At 42.3% G+C, this 18,986-nt stretch overlaps 1 protein-coding gene across 6 annotated transcripts in view; it reads right to left on the minus strand.

The window, feature by feature from the left end:
* Mta3 (metastasis associated 1 family member 3) overlaps positions 1-18,508 on the minus strand; it is a 122,235-nt gene extending 103,727 nt beyond the window's left edge. For 3 of the 6 annotated variants that reach the window (XM_090337050.1, XM_090337054.1, XM_090337053.1), the window contains exons 1-3: positions 18,418-18,507; positions 16,023-16,090; positions 11,752-11,845 (exon numbers count right to left, since the gene is read on the minus strand). In XM_090337050.1, the coding sequence (XP_090193176.1) occupies positions 11,752-11,845; positions 16,023-16,090; positions 18,418-18,445 (190 nt within the window). In that variant the 5' untranslated portion in view covers positions 18,446-18,507. Of the gene's footprint in view, positions 1-11,751; positions 11,846-16,022; positions 16,091-17,691; positions 18,142-18,417 lie in introns of those variants that run through there. The other 3 variants (XM_090337057.1, XM_090337052.1, XM_090337051.1) reach the window with 3 other exon arrangements.
* Between the last annotated feature and the right edge of the window lie 478 nt (positions 18,509-18,986).

Genomic DNA, 18,986 nt, shown 5'->3' on the forward strand with positions numbered 1-18,986 from the left:
ATAGACTACTCAGAAAAAGCTAGAAGTGAGCTGAGAAGGTGGCTTAGTGGTAGAGTGCTTGCCTTGTAAATATGAAGTCCTGGTCTTGAGTACTGTATAAACAGAAAAAAGCTAGACATGGCACTGTGGTTCAAATGGTAGAATACTAGCCTTGAGCAAAGAAGCCTGGATAGTGCCCAGGCCCAGAGTGCAAGCGCCAGGACTGAAAAATATAATAATAATGAGCAATATAAAATGTTCTTGTAAATGAAAGTTTATTGCTTTCTTGCTGTGACAGGAAATAGATTTTATAGTAGCCAATCATAAAGATAAATAAGCATTCAAGAGGAGGGTTGAGGCCAGCCTAAGCTACATGGCAAAATGTTGCAAAAATAAAAAAGGTGGGGAGGGAGAAAAAGGAAGGAAGGGAGGAAAGGAGAAAAGGAGGGGGGAACATGGGAGAGAGGGGGGGGGAGAATGTGCTTATGAGAAATATTAAGGTGTAAGATTTTAGCCAGGTGCCAGTGGCTTATATCTGTAATCCTACATACTCAGGAGGCTGATGTCTGAGGAATGTGGTTCTAAGCCAGGCCAGGCAGGAAAACCCATGAGACTCTCCAAAACAATTTTAAAAAATTTTTAAATGACAGAAGGAGAGCTATAGCTCAAGTGGTAAAGCACTAGCCTTAAACACAAAAGTTTAGAGACAGCACAAAAATTTAGCTGGAACTTGAACTTAAGGCAGAGGGGGAAGGGAGTTAAAATTTTGTAAGTAAATACAACAGGCATCTTAAAATCTACTATGTTCAGCTTAATTCCTTCTTAAGAAAACTTGTAGTTGGGGCCAGGAGTTTGGCCTAGAGGTAGAGTTCTTGCCTAGCATGCAGGAAAACCAGAATTCAATTCCTTGGTACCACATAGATAGAAAAAGCTGGAAGTGGTGCTGTGGCTGAAGTAGTAGAGCATTAGCCTTGAGGAAAGCACAAGGACAGTGTTCAGTCCCTGAATTCAAGCCCCAGGACTGGCAAAAAACAAAACAAAACAAAACAAAAACTTGTAGTTGACCTGCTAGAATTAGAATCAAGGAAAAAAATTCAAATATTGAGTTTTTGTTTTATAGTTTTCTAATCTCTCTTTAATATTCCTCTTCAAATTATCAAAATTTTAACAAAGAGACTCAATAAATTACAGGATAGATGTTACACAGTGGAAAGTTTGCTTATTTGTTTCTCACCAGCCCTGAGGCTTGAACTCTGGGCCTGGGCACTGTCTCTAAGCTTCTTTCACTCAAGGCTAGTACCCTACCACTTGAGCATAGCACCACTTGTGGCTTTTTTGTTTATGTGGTACTAAGGGCTTCATGCATACTAGGTAAGCACTCTACCACTATGAATACATTCCCAACTGAGATCCTCATATCTCAGCCTTCTGAGTAGTTAGGATTACAGTGTAAACTGCCTGCACCAAGTATAAATTATTTGTTGAGAAAACTTTTATACACTTACAATTTCAAACCAAAATCTAGAACTAGCAATAGAAAGGGAAATGAACTGTGCTACTTAATATAATCAACACATAAGATCCAAAATCAACATAAAAGAAAGCTTGTGTGTAAATAAATATTGAGAATGAATTAGAAAGGAATATTTACAGAGGCAAGTATGCATTGACTGAGATTTGAAGAAAGGTAGAAGGTGGCAGAAGCAGGAACAAAGTACAAATGAAAAAGTCAGCTGGCCTTCTGTTGACATTTGTAACCCAGGGGATGGTTACATGAAGAGTTTTTATGCTATTCTACATTTCTGTTGTTTGACCTCTTGTGAAATCTGTAATATAACATATTGACTGTGGTTAATAACAATATACACACTATATTTTTTTAATTTTTCTCTTTTTCTTTTCTTTTTTTTTTGCCAGTTGTGGGGCTTGAATTCAGGACCTGAGCACAGTCCTTGAACTTTTTTTTTTTTTTGGCAAGTCTAGAGTTCTACCGCTTGAGCCACAGCACCACTTCCAGCTTTTTTCTATGTATGTGGTACCAAGGAATTGAACCCAGGTCTTCGTGCATGCTAGCCAAGAACTTTACCACTAGGCCAAACTCCCAGTGACACTATATTTTTTTTAAATGCTTAGGTGTGATTCAATGACAAAGTACCTGTCTAGAAACCCCACTGCCTTGGGCTGGGAGTTTGACCTAGTAGTAGAGTGATTGCCTAGCATGCAGGAAGATCGGAGTTTGACTCCTTGGTACCACAAACACAGAAAAGCTGTAGCTCAAAGTGGCAGAGCACTAGCCTTGAGGAAAGTCCAAGGACAGTGCTCAGGCCCTGAGATCAAGCCCTAGACTAGCAAAAAAGAAAAGAAAAAAAAAATCCACTGCCACCAACAATTACATCTATAACCTTGGCTATTCAGGAGTCTGAAATCATGGCTTGAAGTCAGCCTAACAAGTCCTGGTTATCTCCAATTAACTATCCAAAAGCCCCAAGTGGAGCTGTGACTCAAGTAGCATTATAATGTTAGCCTTGAGCATAAAACTTTCAGGGACAATGGTCAGACCCTAAGTTTAAGCCCCAGGACCATCATTTAAAAAAAAAAAAAGAAAGAAAAGAAAACAAGCTGGCACAGTGGCTCATGCCTGTAATCCTAGCTACTCAGGAGACTGAGATCTGAGGATCAAGGTTCAAAGGCCAGCCAGTCACAAAAGGACCTGAGACTCCTATCTCCAATTAACCTCTCGAAAATGGGAAGTGGGGCTTGGCTCAAGGGTAAGGTGGTACCCTTAAGCTGAAGAGCTCAGGGATAGCATCCAGGTCAAGTACAAGTCCCATGACCCACAAAAAAAAACAAAAAAAAAAAAAAAACAGGCCACAAGTGTGGTATAGAGGTAAAGTGCTTGCCTAGCATGCACAAAGCCCTGAGTTCAATTCTTAGGTACCACATACAAGGAGAAAGCTGGAAGTGGTACTGTGATTCAAAACTAGAGAACTAGTCTTGAGAAAGCTAAAGGACAGTACCCAGTCCCTGAGTTCATGCCCCAGAACTGGCCCAAAAAAAATGCTGAGGTGGGAGAGGAGAGAATGTGCATATTAATTAGCTAGACTTAAGCACTTCAATATATATATACTTCAAAACATAATGTTATACAAAATAAATACTGCATATAATTTTATGACTACTTAAAATATTCTTAGATGAATGGCAAAGCATTATATTGCTATACTATTACACATGCTAAAATACTCTCAAGGAAATTACTGTAAAAACCAGAAAAATCTACCTTATTTTTCCATCCTAGTGAATTATAGAATTGTTTTATCAAAATCCATATAAAACCCCAATAGATTTTTATTGACATTTCATTAAGCTTGCAGGCTAATTTGGGAATAACTCAGTGACAATCTAGAACATCAACTGAGTAATATTTTCAAGGACCAGCTTCTAGATTTTTTTGGTTTTGTTTTCTGACATTTACTTTTTATTTATTTATTTATTGGTGGGAGTGAGGAGAACCAAAAGGCTCATGTATGCTGAATATGCACTCTAACACTCACTATACATATGTACACATATACACATGTATCATGCCAGGATTAAATCTAGGGCCTTAAGGCAAGTGTTCTACCACAGAACCACATCCCAGAAAATTGTATTTTTCATCTTCCCCTCCACCCCCAGTCCTGGGGCTTGAACACAGGGTCTGGGCACTGTCCCTGAGCTGCTTTTGTTCAAGGCTAAAGCTCTACTACTTGAGCCACTTCTTGTTTATGTGATACTGATGAATAGAAGCAGGGTTTCAAGCATGCTAGGCAAGCCCTCTACCACTAAACAACATACCAGCCACTCATCTTTTCTGATTTATTTTGAGAGTATTTTCTTACAACTGTCAATATGCTACATCATACACATGATAAAAGACAGTATTCTCATTATTATCTATTTTAGAATAATTCACATGGACTTTTTTCTTTAGCATTTTGGTTTTTTCTTTTATAGGCATTTCTTAAATTTCAAATTGCATAGTAATACTGTTGATTTCCTTTTATTTATTTTTGGCAGTACTTAGGTAATACAGAGGAATAAACTCAAGGTTCAGTCTTTTATATGTATGTTGGTCTTGGGGCTTGAACTCAAGAGATGTTTTGTTTTGTTTTATTGTGTTTCCTCAAAGCTAGCACTCTACCATTTTTGAGCCACAGTTCCACTTTTGGTAGCTAACTGGACATTAAGAGTTCTTATGGACTTTCCTGCCCAGGCTAACTTTAAATTGTCATCTTCAGATCTTAGGCACCTGAGGAGCTAGAATTATAGGCAAGAACCACCAGTGTTGGCTCAGGGTTCAATCTAGCTAGGCATTTTTTTTTTTTGCTTTGGTTATTTTTCTGATAGTATCCCATGCTCTTTATCCCCAACCCTCCTTTTGTTATTATTACTATTTTGTGAACTGAAAGCTATCTCTGCAGTTACTGCTTTTTCATATTTGTTAAGGCTTTGTTTGGGTCTTGTTTACAGGCAAATATATGAACAAAAGAATGTAGTCAGCCACATTTTTTGTCAGTGATGTCTGTATTCTTTTTCATCATCTTAAATACATCATAATTTATTATCCATTTTCCTTTTGTTGAATTGGGGATTATATGGATCCATTTTAATCTATTATTAATTTAGTAACCCAGAATATTGAAATAAATTGAGACCTAGAATATAAATGACTTACTTGTATACTTGGTTAATTTTAAATTATTGTATTAAATTATTGCATCATTGGTTAATCTTAAATTATTAGGAGATATAACCACAACCAGATGTGGTAGCTCATGCCCCAAATTCCAATACTAGGGAGGCTGAGGCAGGAATACTATGAACTACACAGCAAGAATATATAATTCTTGCTACAGGTACAAAACAGTATCTCTAACCTAAACTTTCCCCAACATTTGCAAATCTGTTGCTTCCTCATCCTATATCTAATATTCTGTTACAATAACTTGGAACTTCATTCCTAATTATTGAATTACATAGTACTGGTTTTTGTTTTTTCTGGTCCTGAGGCTTGGTGAACAAGCCTCTCTGCGTAAAAGGCTAGCACTCTACTAGTTGAGCCACAGCACCATTGCTCACTTTTTCTGAGTAGTTTTTATTGAAGATAAAAGTTTCGGGCCGGGAGTTTGGCCTAGTGGTAGAGTGCTTACCTAGCATGCACGAAGACCCGGGTTTGATTCCTTGGTACCACATACTTAGAAAAAGCCAGAAGTGGTGCTGAGGCTCAAGTGGTAGAGTTCCAGCCTTGGGAAAAATCCAAGGACAGTCCTCCAGCCCTGAGCTTAAGCCCAGGACTGGCAAAAAAAAAAAAAGATAAAAGTCTCAAGGGAGTGGCCAGGAGTTTGGACTAGTGGTAGAATGTTTGTCTAGCTCACCCGAAGACCCAGGTTCGACTCCTCAATATTACATATACATAGAAAAAGCCGAAAAGGGAACTATCACTCAAATGGTAGAGTTCTAGCCTTGAAAAGGGCAAGGACAGCTCTCAGGCCGAGTTCAAGCACCAGGACTGGCAAAAAAAGAAACAAAGAGTCTCACAGGAGGACTTTTTGCCCATGCGGGCTTTGAATTGAGATCCTCAAATCTCAGCTTGCTCTTTTAATTTTAAAAGATCTTATTCCTATAAACATAATGGTAATTTTCTTGCTGAAAATTTTATAGGATCCTGTTTTCCCTCTGGTGCTCTGAAACAATGCAGCTATGTCTTTTTAATTCCATAAGGTTTCTCAGTCTTCATCTATTAGGAAATGTTCTTTGTTTCAGCAATTTCTCCTTTTCTCCCATTTGTTCTCTGTGTATGTATGTGCATGTGCATGCATGTGTGTGTGTGTATGTGTGTGTGTGTACACGCGTGTGTGCATGTTGTGTTTGTTTTGAGACAGGGTCTCACTATCACTGGAGTGATAGTCCACCAGCCTCCCAAGTGATGGGACTGTAGGTATGTGCTACCTGCCCAGCTTTAGAAATATTGATAGGGTGTTTATAGAGATTTGGGTGATGGAGATATAGCTCAGTATGGAACATACGCATAGGACAAACAGACCCTGGGTCAGCTTGGGCTGAGCAGCAAGTCCCAGAGCATCCTAGAGTATAAATAATTCATAAATAATATACATAACATTTCATGGTCTCATTTGTGAGTGGAAAATGAATGCTCTGGATTTTTCTTTTATTGCTGGTCCAGGGGTATAAACACAGAGCCAAGTATTCTAGCACTTAAGCCACACCCTAAGCCGTCTGCATTTTTCAATATATAATCTAAAAATATCATTCAACTCGCATTACAGTCCTTTGTATATAAAAGAGTCAGGGGCTGGGAGTTTGGCCTAGTGGTAGAGTGCTTGCCTAGCATGCACAAAGACCCAAGTTTGATTCCTCAGCATCACATACATAGAAAAAAACCTGAGAAAAGTCCAAGGGCAGTTCTCAGGCCCTGAGTTCAAGCCCCACAACTGGCAAAAAAAAAAAAAAAAGCCACAGAGTCAGGCGTCCATGGCTCATGTTAGCAATCTTTTTGGCTAGTCCTAGGGGGCTTGACAGGGCCTGAGCACTGCCCTTGGGCATGAGTTCAAGGCTAGAGTTCTACCACTTGAGCCACACCACCACTTACAGCTTTTTCTTTTTGCCAGTCCTGGGGTTTGAACTCAGGGTCTGAACACTGTCCATGGGTTTTCCCAAGGATAGAGCTCTACCACTTGAGCAACACTAACACTTTTGGCTTTTTCTTTTCCTTTCTTTTTGCCATTCTTGGGGCTTGAACTTGGGCATTCTCAAGGCTGGTATTCTACCACTTGAGCCACAGCACCACTGCTGGCTTTTTCTGTATATGTGTTATCGAGGAATCAAACCCAAGGTTTTGTGCATGCTAGGAAAGCATTCTACCACTAGAGGCCATACACCCGGCTCTTCTGGCTTTTTCTATGAATGAACGTGGGTCTTCATGCACGCTAGGCAAGGCAAGCATTCTACCAGTAGGCCAAACTCCCAGCCCCTAATGTCTGTAATTCTAACTCAAGAGGCTGATATCTGAGGATCAGAGCCTGAGCAAGAAAGTCCATGAGACTCTTATCTTCAATTAAGCATGAAAAAAGTAAAAGTGAAGCTGTGACTCAAATGGCAGGTCACTAGCCCTGGGCAAAAAAACTTGAGCACAGTGCCCAGGACCTGTGTTCAAGTTCTAGGACTGCTGCACGTGCACAAACACACATGCACGCACGCACACACACACACACATTGTACTTTGTATAAAAAATAGAAAATAAGCCTGGTAAAACAAAAAATGGGGGAGGGCTGAAGTATGGTCTAGTGGCAGAATGCTCACCTAGCATGCATGAAGCCTTGGGTTCGATTCCTTGGTACCACATACACAGAAAAAGCTGGAAGTGGAGCTGTGGTGCAAGTGGTAGAGTGCTAACCTTGAGAAAGCCCAAAAACAGTGTGCAAGGCCTGAGTTCAAGCCCCAGGATTGGCAAAAAAAAAAAAAAAAGAAAGAAAGAAAAAAAAGGAAGGGGGGGGGGAGAAGAAAATAAGCCTGGCACTGGTGACTCCTGCCTGTAATTCTGACTACTCAGGAGACTAGAATATGAGGATCATGGTCTGAAGCCAATTCAGGCATGAAACTCTTTTTTTTTTTTTTTTTGCCAGTCCTGGGCTTGAGCTCAGGGCCTGAGCACTGTCCTTGGACTTTCTCAAGGCTAGAGCTCTACCACTTGAGCCTCAGCACTACTTCCAGCTTTTTTCTATGTATGTGGCACCAAGGAATCGAACCCGGGTCTTCGTGAATGCTAGGCAAGCACTTTAACCACTAGGCCAAACTCCTGGCCCCAGGCATGAAACTCTTATCTCCAATAAACTACTCAAAAAAGGCCAGAAGTGGCACTGTACCTCAAGTAGTAAATCGCCTACCTTGAGCATAAAGAAGCTCAAGGACAGCACTCAGGGCTTGAGTTTAAGACCCAGACCTGGCAAAATAAAAATAAAATAAATTAAAATTTTAAAAAATTAAAAACAAACACTATGATAGCAGAGTGTACAGCATGAATTATCAAACAAGCCATATGGGTGCTTAAACTGCCAACATCTCAAACAATAGCCTGGCTTACTCCATTACCCAATCATAGTACTACAGATCACAGAATCAAACGGCAAAAGCACACTTACATGACATACTATAGTCTCATTATATATTCTATAGGAAGAAACTGGTTTTCAAATTATTTCAAGTATTTTAGGAGATGTAGCTAAGAAGTAGAGTGCTTACCTAGCATAGGTTCTATCCCAAGAGCTGGGGGGAAAAAGCCACCAGCTAGGCAGGATACCTCATACCTATAATCCCTCACATCTATAATACTACTGAGGTAGCTGAGATCTGAGGATCACAGACAGGGCAAGACAGTACCTGATACTCTTTTATCTCTAATTAACCACCCAAAAAAGCCAGAAGTGGAACTGTAGCTCAAATGGCAGAGTGCTAACCCTGAACACAAATGTTCAGGGATAGTGCCCTAGCCCTGACTTCAAGCCCAAGAAAGGAAAGGAAAAGAGAGAGGTGGGGAGGAAGGAAGAGAGAAGGGAAAAAAAGAAAGAAAGGAAGGAAAGAAAGCAGGAAGGGAGGGAGGGAGGGAAAGAGCAAGGAAAGAGAAAGAAAAAATAGAAAGGAAAAGAAAGAAACCATACATAATACTAATATTATACATTTGTTTTCCTTCAAATGAAACACTGCAGGAAAACATTCTAGACAGGGTCTCACAATGTAGCTCATTGGGTATTGGAACTAACCACCCTCCTGCCTCAGCTTCCCTACAGCTGGAATTATAGAAATACACTATCATGCCTGGCTTCTTAAAATTAACATCACTTTTTTCACTTTGGTGCTGGGGATTAATCCTAGACACTAGTTAGGCACATATTCAACCAGCAAGCTATACATTCAGCCTCTAAAGCTCTTTTTTTTCCAGTGTATTGCTCTTTTGAAAAATCAAAGAGCTAAAAATTTATCAATATTGACTAGGAAATACACAATTATAATCAAACTGCAGAAGAAAAAAAAACACTTAGTTTTAACTATAAAGATTCTAGGACCGACGTGGTAGCTCACACCTATAATCCTAGCTACTCAGGAGACTAAGATCTGAGGATCAAGATTCAAAGCCATCCTACGCACAAAAGGACCTGAGACTCTTATCTCCAATTAACCTCTTGAAAATGGGAAGTGGGGCTTGGCTCAAGGGTAGGGCAGTAGCCTTGAGCTGAAGCGCTCAGGGACAGTGGCCAAGTTCAAGCAGCACCATGACCCACCAAAAAAAAAATTCTAGGAACCACAAGTTAAGCCTAGAGGTAAAGTGCTTGCCTACCATGCAGGAAGACCCAGGTTTGATTCCTAGGTACCACTCATACATAATAAAGCTAGAAGCCAAGGACAATACTCAGGCCCTGAGTTCAAGCCTCAGAACTGGCAAAAAAAAAAAAAAAGAATTCTAGGCCAGGTGCTGGTGGCTCATGCCTGTAATCCTAACTACTCAAGAGAATGAGATCTGAGAAATGGTTCAAAGCTCCCTGGCATTAAAGTTCATGAGATTTCCTTTTCTTTTTGTGAATCATGGGGCTTGAACTCTGAGCCTGAATGCTGCCCCTGAGCTCTTCAACTCAAGGTTACCGCCCTACCTCTTGAACCACAGTCCCACTTCCTTTTTTTTAATGGTTAACTGGAGATACGAGTCACACATTCTTTAGTGCCTGGGCTGTCTTTGAACCACGATCCTCAGATCTCAGCCTCCAGAGTAGCTAGGATTACAGGCATGATCCACTGTGCGCTATCATGAGACTTTCTTTAACCTTGTTTTATTGTAGAGGTTATGCACAGAGAGGTTATAGTTACTTAAGTTAGGTACCAAGAACATTTCTTTCAGTGTTAGTCCGTCCCTCATTTTCTCCCATCCCTACATTCCCCCACCACCCACACACACCCGGGTCCCCCCACACACCCGGGTGAGACTCTTATTAACCACTAGAAAACCAGAAGCAGAAGTAGCAATGTGGCCCAAAGTAGTAGAGTACTAGCCTTGAGCAAGAGCTCAGGGACAGTGCCCAAGCCCTGAGTTCAAGCCTCACAATCAACAACAACAAAAAGAGTTCTCGTATCTAAATACCACTTTGTATTTTCTGGTATTTATTTGCACATATACCTAATACTATAAATATATCATAATTAATACTTGGAATACAAATCAAAACATTATCCAGTTATGTTCTTTTTTCCCACATCTTTATTAGTACATATTAACTGTATAATATCAGGAATTTCATTGCAGTATTTCTATACTACATGAATATTAGGTACTTTGGCCATATTCATTCCCGCTATTCTCTTGGATTTTGGGGATTTTTTTTTCTTTTTTTGAGATAGTGTCTCAAAATAGGTAGCCTCAATTCATGATCTTCCTGCCTCAGATTCCAAAGTACTAGGAACTTAGCAGTGTGCCGTCACACCTAATACCACAAATATTTATATATTTTACAGTAGTAAGGTTTAAACTTAAGACCTCGTGTTTACTAGGCAGGATCTTGAGCCATACACCAGCTCTATTCTCTTACCTCCTTTTTTTATATTTTGGCTAGTCCTGGGGCTTGAACTCGGGGCCTGGGCACTGCCCTTGAACTTTCTTAAGGCTAGCACTACTATTTGAGCCACAGCTTCACTTACAGGTTCTTCTTCTATGCGGTACTGAGGGAATCAAGAACTAGGCAAGCACTCCCAGTTCTCTCTTGCCTCCTTTTTAAAACTCTTTATTGAAATTTTTCAAAAAAGTGAATTTTATACCCAGTTGTTGGAAGAAAATGCCTCCAAAATATCAATGAAGTATAAATTTCCTCATATTTGTATCCTCAGAAAACCACTGAGAACAGGACACTATCCTGATTGTAAGTGTTCTTACAAAGACTTGTATTTCAGCTTTTTTTGTTTTTCAATCGTTCATGGGCTTGAATTCAGGGACTAGGTGCTAACCCCGAACTCTTTTGCTCAAGAGCAGCACTCTACCACTTTAAGCTAGGAGTGTAGTAGCTGAGTGATACAGCATTTGACTAGCAGGCAAAAGGCCTTGAGCAACCTCTAATAAATATCCTAATGTCACCCCAAAAATTGTTTCTACAGAAAGAAATCAGGTACCTCTAATCATAGGACCTCTAATCCTCAGGAGGCGGAATTCTGAAGATTACAGTTCAAAGAGTCAGCCCAAATAGACAAATCTTCCAGACTTTTTTTATTTTTATCAGTCCTAGGTCTTGAACTCAGGGCCCGGGCATTATCCTTGGACTTTTTCAAGGCTCTACCACTTGAGCCACAGCACCACTTTCAGCTTTTTCTATGTAGGTGGTACTGAAGAATCGAACTCAGGTGTTCATGCATGCTAAGCAAGCACACTATCCCAGGCCATGCTCCAGGCCAAATCTTCAAGACTCTTATCTTCAATTAACCATCAGAAAGCCAAAACTGGAGCCATGGCTCAAGTAGAGTACTGAGTTCACTGGAAACACAATGTAAGAGCTCAAGGCCCAAATGGAGTATATGCCCTAGTACTACTGGCACAATGTACACACACTCAGAGAGAGAAAAAATTAAAAGCAAATATTACACTTACTTAAAAGGAAAATATTTCATATTAAAAATTTTCACATCAGAAATACAATATTTAAACATTATTTTGATCTAAGAGAAAGATTTTTACTTACTAGCATGCTTGTCCGCAAGCATTATAAGCGTGTTGGAAATATCTCGCCGTCTATAAAAGCATACTACTTTTGCTTCCACGTTGCCACTTGCAGTCTAAGAGATAAGAAAATAAGTTATGTAGGAGCTGGGAAGTGTGGCTCTAAGACAAAGCATATCCTTAGCATTCATAAGACCCATGGGGTTCAATTCTTCATATAAAGAATCAAATTATTTATTTTTTGTCGGACTTGAACTCTGGGCCTGGGCATTGTCGCTGAGTTCTTCAGCTCAAGGTTACCACCCTACCCCTTGAACCACATCACCACTTCTGGTTTTCTAGTAGTTAATTGGAAATAAGAATCTCGCAGATTTTAATACCCAGACTGGCTTTGAACCGCAACCTTCAGCAATCAGCCTCCTGAGTAGCTAGGATTACAGGTGTGAGACACCTCACCTGGCTTCAAATAGTGTATTGAACTACAGAAGTTCAGGGTTTCTGTTTTCTTTCTTTTCTTTTTTTTTGGGGGGGGGGAGGGAACGGGGAGTTATGGGGCTTGAACTAAATGCCTGGGCCCAAAGTCCCTGAGCTTTTTTGCTCAAGGCTAGCATTCTACCATTTTTGAGCCACAGAGTCACTTCCAGTTTTCTGGTGGTTAACTGGAAACAAGAGTTTCATGGACTTTCCTGCCCAGGATGGCTCTCAGCCTCCTGATTAGCTAGTTAGGCTTCCAAATGTGAGTCACCAGTGCCATGTTTAAGATCAGTTTCAATACTGTTCCAACCACAACTACAAAATAACCAGAGAGCTAAAATATTCAAAGAAGTATGAGGAGTATTTGTATAGGTTCTGAGCAAGAAACTACAAGGTCAAATATACAAAAACTTACTGGCATCAATTTTATCACTGTGATGTGATCACATCAATGACTAAGGCCAGAGATAGTTGTGATCAGTCTTAAAATTTTAAAAGCCGGGCCGGGAGTTTGGCCTAGTGGTAGAGTGCTTGCTTAGCGTGCACAAAGACCCAGGTTCAATTTCTTGGTATCACATACTTAGAAAAAAGCTGGAAGTGGTTCTGAGGCTCAAGTGGCAGAGCTCTAGCCTTGAGAAAGTCCACGGACAGTGCTCAGGCCCTAAGCTCAAACCCACGACTGGCAAAAAAAAAAAAAAAAAAAAAAAATTAAAAGCCACATATAATTTGTTTATGACATTTGAACCTACCTTTTCCAAATCAATCCCCAGAAAACCAAAGATAACTACAAAATCATCCAGACCCTCCCCTAAACATCCACATTCAACTTAAGGTAGACCTCATTCAAAAAAGCCTTCAGGCCGGGAGTTTGGCCTAGTGGTAGAGTGCTTGCCTAGCCCCACATGGAGACCCAGTTTGATTCCTTAGTACCCCATACACAGAAAAAAGCCGAAAGTGGTGCTGAGGCTCAAGTGGTAGAGCTCTAGCCTTGAGACAGTCCAAGGACAGAGCTCAGGCCCTGAGCTCAAGTCCAGAATTGGCCAAAAAAAAAAAAAAAAAAGCCTTCATAAAAAATGGAGCAGATGACCTGAAAAGGCACCTATCCTGTACCCCAGGGAGATATTGAGAGCACACAGGGAGATATGAGAGCACACAGAAAATATTCTTAGTAATACTTGCTGTATCTTCTCATATGAAAGTATTAAAAATGCTGAGTTATTAATACTAAAGCTATTATTCATTGTTGAATATAATCTAGAATACAATTGATATTCAGTTAGGTTATAATTTACTGCAGCTGAGTCTTAGCCTCTTATTCTATTCTCTATGAATTCTGCGAGCTTTCAAAAAGGTCAATCATTTATTACAAAATTCTTCAAAAAAACACATAGATGACAATAACATGCTACTGTAATTTTCAATTTCTAACAAACCTGAATGTACATTTTCAGAATTTCTCTAGGCTTACAGGTGTATTAAAGCAAAAAGAAATAAAAGTATCTGTGCTGCAATAAAGTTGTCAATTTTATGAAGTTCAGCAGCAGTATTTCAGAGTAAGAAATGGCACCGTGAAACACTGCTCCCTTAAAACTGAAATCATATTAAGTTTCTAACGAAAATGTTGCTATTCTTCATAATATGCTAATCATACTGATCTTCATAAGTAACAATCCAGTCATATGCTAAATGAACAGGCCAATTATTTCTAGGTAGATAAATTCTATGACCAACTACAAAGATTTTATCACTTTATCTCATTATTAGTAGTTCCCCAAACAGGGGTATGTAGCTTTTAAAATTTGGAGATTGCTTTCTTAAATTCTGATTTAAGCTTGCTTGAGAGATGGAGACATGTTTCGAAATAAATTTCTGTGAAGGAGTGCATGCTTGGCATGCATGAGGCCTTGGATTCAATTCCCAACACTAAAAAAAATTACCTTCTAGACCATGTATACAAGGGCAATTGGACAGTTGTTGCAACTATAATACTATCTTTTTTTTTGTATAGAAAATACACACATTTAGACCATATATACAAGGGCAATTGGACAGTTGTTGCAACTATAATACTATCTTTTTTTTTGTATAGAAAATACACACATTTAGCCAGGCACGTGGCTCATGCCTGTAATCCTAGCTACTGAGGAGACTAAGATCTAAAGATTAAGGTTTAAAGCCAGCCCCGGCACAAAAGGACCTGAAATTCTTATCTCCAATTAACCCCTGGAAGGGGGGCTTGGCTCAAGACTAGGGTGGTGGCCTTGAGCTAAAGAGCCGAGGGGTAGGGCAGTAGCCTTGAGCTAAGAGCTCAGGGACAGTGCCCAGGCCGAGTTCAAGCCCCATGACCAGCAAAAAAAAAAAAAAAGAAAGAAAATGCACACATTTATGCCAGAGGCCTCTTCTAAAATTTAACTATTCAAAATTATTACCCTGCCTGGTTTGCCAATCCACAACTGTTCATGATATAATTTTTTTTAATGTATACAGGAATAGGTGAGTGTATTATTTAAAAGTAAGAGTTAGCTGAGTGCCAGTGGCTCAAGCCTGTAAACCTAGCCACTCAGGAGGCTGACAGAGGATGAAGATCCATAGCCAGCCAGGGCAGGGAAGTCCTTGAGACTCCTTATTTCCCATTAACTACCAGAAAACCAGAAGTGGTTCTGTGGCTCCAAGTGTGCTACAAGTTCAAGGTCCAATAATGGGCATACACACACACACACACACACAAAAGTTAATTTTCAGCTGAATATAGTGGTATAATTCCAGCAGAAGGATGCATTTGAATGCAGTTAAGACCTCATTCAGAGTGAGACATTTTCTTTAAAAAAAAAAAAATACGGGAGGGAAATGGGTACCAAGACATGTGAAAGGGTATCAATGTACGTGAATTAATGCACCTTCTATCTGGCAAATATCATGTAACCCTTTTACTAATTACAATAAAAAGAAGCAAAAAAAAAAAAATACTAGGCAGTGGGGGCTTGTGCCTGTAATCCCAGCTACTCAAGAGGCAGAGATGAGATATGAGGATCATGGTTTGAAGCTACCCCTTCTAGAAGATCTATGAGACACCAAAATATATCTCCAATAAACTACAAAAAAAAAATCTAAAAGTGAAGGGGGGAAGGAGGAAGATGAGGAGGAGGAGGAGGGGAAAGGAGGGGGAGGGGGAAAAGAGGGGGGAGAAGGAAGAAACTATGGTAGAAATACATTGCTTAAACATGGACTGGGAATGTGGGTTAGTGGCAGAGAGTTTGCCTAGCATGCATGAAGCCCTGGGTTCAATTCCTCAGTACCACATAAACAGAAAAAGCTGGAAGTGGTAAAAAAAAAAAAAAAAAAAAAAAAAAAAAAAAGGCTGGAAGTGGTGCTGTAGCTTATATGGTAGAGTGCTAGCCTTGAGCAGAAGAAGCTCAGAGACAGTGTCCAGGCCCTGAGTTCAAGCCCCAGGACTCAGGGGGTGGGGGGGACTGTTTTCAAAGTATGGAACTAAAAGAAAAAATACTTATTGCTGGGCAAGGTGACGTACTCCTGTAATCTTTACTGTTGAGGAGGCTGAGATCTGAGGAACAAGTTCAAAGCCAGATTGGGCAGCGAAGTCTATGATCCTCTTATCTCTAACCACCAAATACTAGAAGTGGAGTGGTGGTTCAAGTAGCTTTGAGTAAAAAAAGCTCAAAGACAGCACCCAGGTCCTGGGTTCAAACGCCAAGAACAGCATAATACACAAAACTTCTTATACTTTTTACCCAATTACATTAAATGGAATGTAGTTTTCAATATAAGGATGAATAACACTTAATAACACTTAATGTATACCTTGTTAAGTTCTTCTATTCTTCTGATTAGGTATGGGTTGCTGGAAGAATTCTCAAAGTACACATAATCTGTAATCAAAGGAAGTTATAAAATTTAATCTTTTCAGCAGGAAGCTCACATATGGTAATCCATAATTTTCTATATTTGGCAATTCAAGTTAGTAAGCAAATTTTTGTTGGTAATGCAACCTTAATATAGTGTCACATGTACCTATTATTCACAAACCTTTCTTTTTTCCAGTATGTTCATTTCAATTAATGTTCTACATTTTTTGGGTTTTTTTGTTGTTTTTTGTTTTGTTTTGTTGGTTTCCAGTCCTGGGCTAAAGCTCAGGGTCTGAGCACTGTCCTTGGACTTTCTCAAGGCTAGAGCTCTACCACTTGAGCCTCAGCACCACTTCCGGCTTTTTTCTATGTATGTGGTACTGAGGAATCGAACCCGGGTCTTCATGCATGCTAGGCAAGCACTCTACCACTAGGCCAAACTCCTGGCCCCTTTTTTGTTGTTTTGTGCAAATATTATGACTTGAATTCAGAGCCTGGGCACTGACCTGAAGTTTCTTCCACTCAAGGCTGTGTCACTCTACTGCTTGAGCCACAGCTCTATTTAACTGGAAATAAGAGTCTCATGGACTTTCTTTCCCCTCACAGGCTTCCAACCTTGATCCTCAGATCTCAGCCTTCTTATTAGCTGGAACTACAGCCTTGAGCCAGAGGCACCTATATTTTCTGTCTTTTTTTTTTTTTTTTCAGTCATGGGACTCTGGGCCTGGGCATTGTGCTTGAGCTCTTCAGCTCAAGGCTACACCCTACCCCTTGAGCCACAGCACCGCCTCTGGTTGTCTGGTAGTTAATTGGAGATAAGAGTCTCAAGGACTTTAGTGCATGGGCTGGCTTTGAACTGTTCTCAGCCTCTTGAATGACTAGCATTGCAGGTGTAAGCCTCTGTGCCTGGCTTTTTTTTTTTTTTTAAATAGGCTGTTCCTATGGAGTTTAAGCTGGCTTTGAACTTGCTATCCTCTGCAAGTGCAGGGATTAGTGGTGCCTGGCATAACTAGGATGAGTGTCGTTTCTTTAAGTAAACAGGCAGAGATCTTTTTATCTCTGAGTGATTAGGGCTCCCTCCACTCATCCTTTAGGGGTCTTCCATATCCTTTCCCACTAATCCAATTTGCCCTGCTTATGTAAAACTGTTGATCTAAGAATTCAGAGCAAGGAAGTTTCAGCAACCCAACTTATATTTCAATCACTGAATAAAACTTTTAAAAGATGAGGTGAGCAGAGTAGGAAAAGAAAAAGCTCAGTGACCAACTTTTCTAAAGCTCTACCTGAGAAAAGAAGGAACAAGTGGGGAGAATGGGGTCACTTGCAGATAGACAGAGCTCTTAGGAATGATGTTGGACTATTTTCACTCATTTAGTACATATAATTTAGATCCATCTAAATTTGTGCTACCAAAAAAATTCATTGCAAGCTTTCAACCAAAAGGGTGGAAATATTCTACCCTCATAGATTTACTGGAAACTTCCCACTCCGTGTGTGAGTCTGGACTACATTGCTTAATGTCCACCTTGGTGGCTCTGCCGAGTGGCCTCATTTAGCCAGGCCATTTCCATGGTCATCCATCAGGAGCTCAGCTAATGGGCAGAGGAAGAGCAAGTCTCACTCACCAACACGCCACTCATCTGAATTATTATTTTACCAGCAATGAGGGAGGGAGGGCGTCGTGAGCAGGGAGAAAGTTTGTTTGACCTTATTTCTCTCTTCTGCAGAAGATAGGGAAGGTAGACAGCAGAGCCGACGTCCAGGCTAAGCTCAACTCCCCCTCCTTCGGCTGCGGGGCTCCCTGAGCCCTGGCAACCCCATTCTTGGAGGGGGGGTGGGGAAGGTAGGAGGTGGGCAAGAAACCCAAGGGGGCGAAGGGGGAGACCAAGAAGGGAAGGTGCAAGGCCCTGGCCCGGGAACAGGCCTTGTCCAGCTGTGTCCCAGGCTGGGCCCAACGTCCCCGCCCCCGCCCCACACCGCCGCTGACGGGGGGCGCGTAGAGGAGGGGGGGCTCTTCCCCTCCGTGCTCCCCCAGAGGCCACGCCAGGAAAAGGCCGCCCGGCCAGGGGCCTCGACGGGCCCGACTCTGACGGGGGCTCAGGAAGGGGGCATCTGTCATTCACACCCCCAGGGGAGAGGCCCGGCCCCAGGGTCCGGGCGGGGAGAGGGGCGGCGGGTGGGCCGCCGTGGGGGGGAGCCCCCTCCCCGGCCCCCTCCCCCGTGGGCCCCGTGCCCTCCCGGCGCGCTCCGCCCGGCGCCCGACGCTCCCGGCAGTTGGCATGCGCTCGCCCGAACCCCCGACTCCCACAGCCTCGCTCGGAGACGAGCCGGGTCGGGCCGAGCCTTCCTACCTCCGACCCGGTACATGTTGGCCGCCATGTCCGCCCGCCCGCCCGCGGAGCCCGAGCCGAGCCCCGCCCGCCGCCGCCGCCGCCGCCGCCGCCGCCGCCGCCGCCGCCGCCGCTGCTTGGGTCGCCTCAGCCGCCTCAGCTGCCTCAGCCTCCGCCTCCGCCGCCGCCGCCGCCGCCACGGGGAGAGGGGGGGAGGGGACAGGGAGGGGGAGGGGACGCCGAGGGTGGGGGCTGTGCCCGCCCCCAGCGCCGGCGGAGAGCCGGAGAGCGGGCCGCGCGGGGGCCGCGGGCGGGAAGTGCGGGGCGGGGCGGGGGAGGGGAGCACGGGGGAGGGCCCGGGGGCCGACACCCCCAGACACACACGGACCCGACCCACTCGGTGAACCCCCCCACCGCCACCTGCTTCCACCTCCGGGGAGCCTCAGGATCAGTGACCTCGAGTTACCCCCCAGCACCCATCTCGGTGCTAAGGTCTCCGAACTGGGGAAGCTGGGAGCCAAGGTTACCCAGGAGGAGGCTTAAGGCCTGCAGGCCCTGAGGCCAAGAAGACCACACGTGCTTCCCAGCTT

The sequence above is a fragment of the Megascapheus bottae genome, chromosome 7, assembly GCF_031878675.1.
Source record: "Megascapheus bottae isolate mThoBot1 chromosome 7, mThoBot2.hap1, whole genome shotgun sequence".
Taxonomy (NCBI): Eukaryota; Metazoa; Chordata; class Mammalia; order Rodentia; family Geomyidae; genus Megascapheus; species Megascapheus bottae.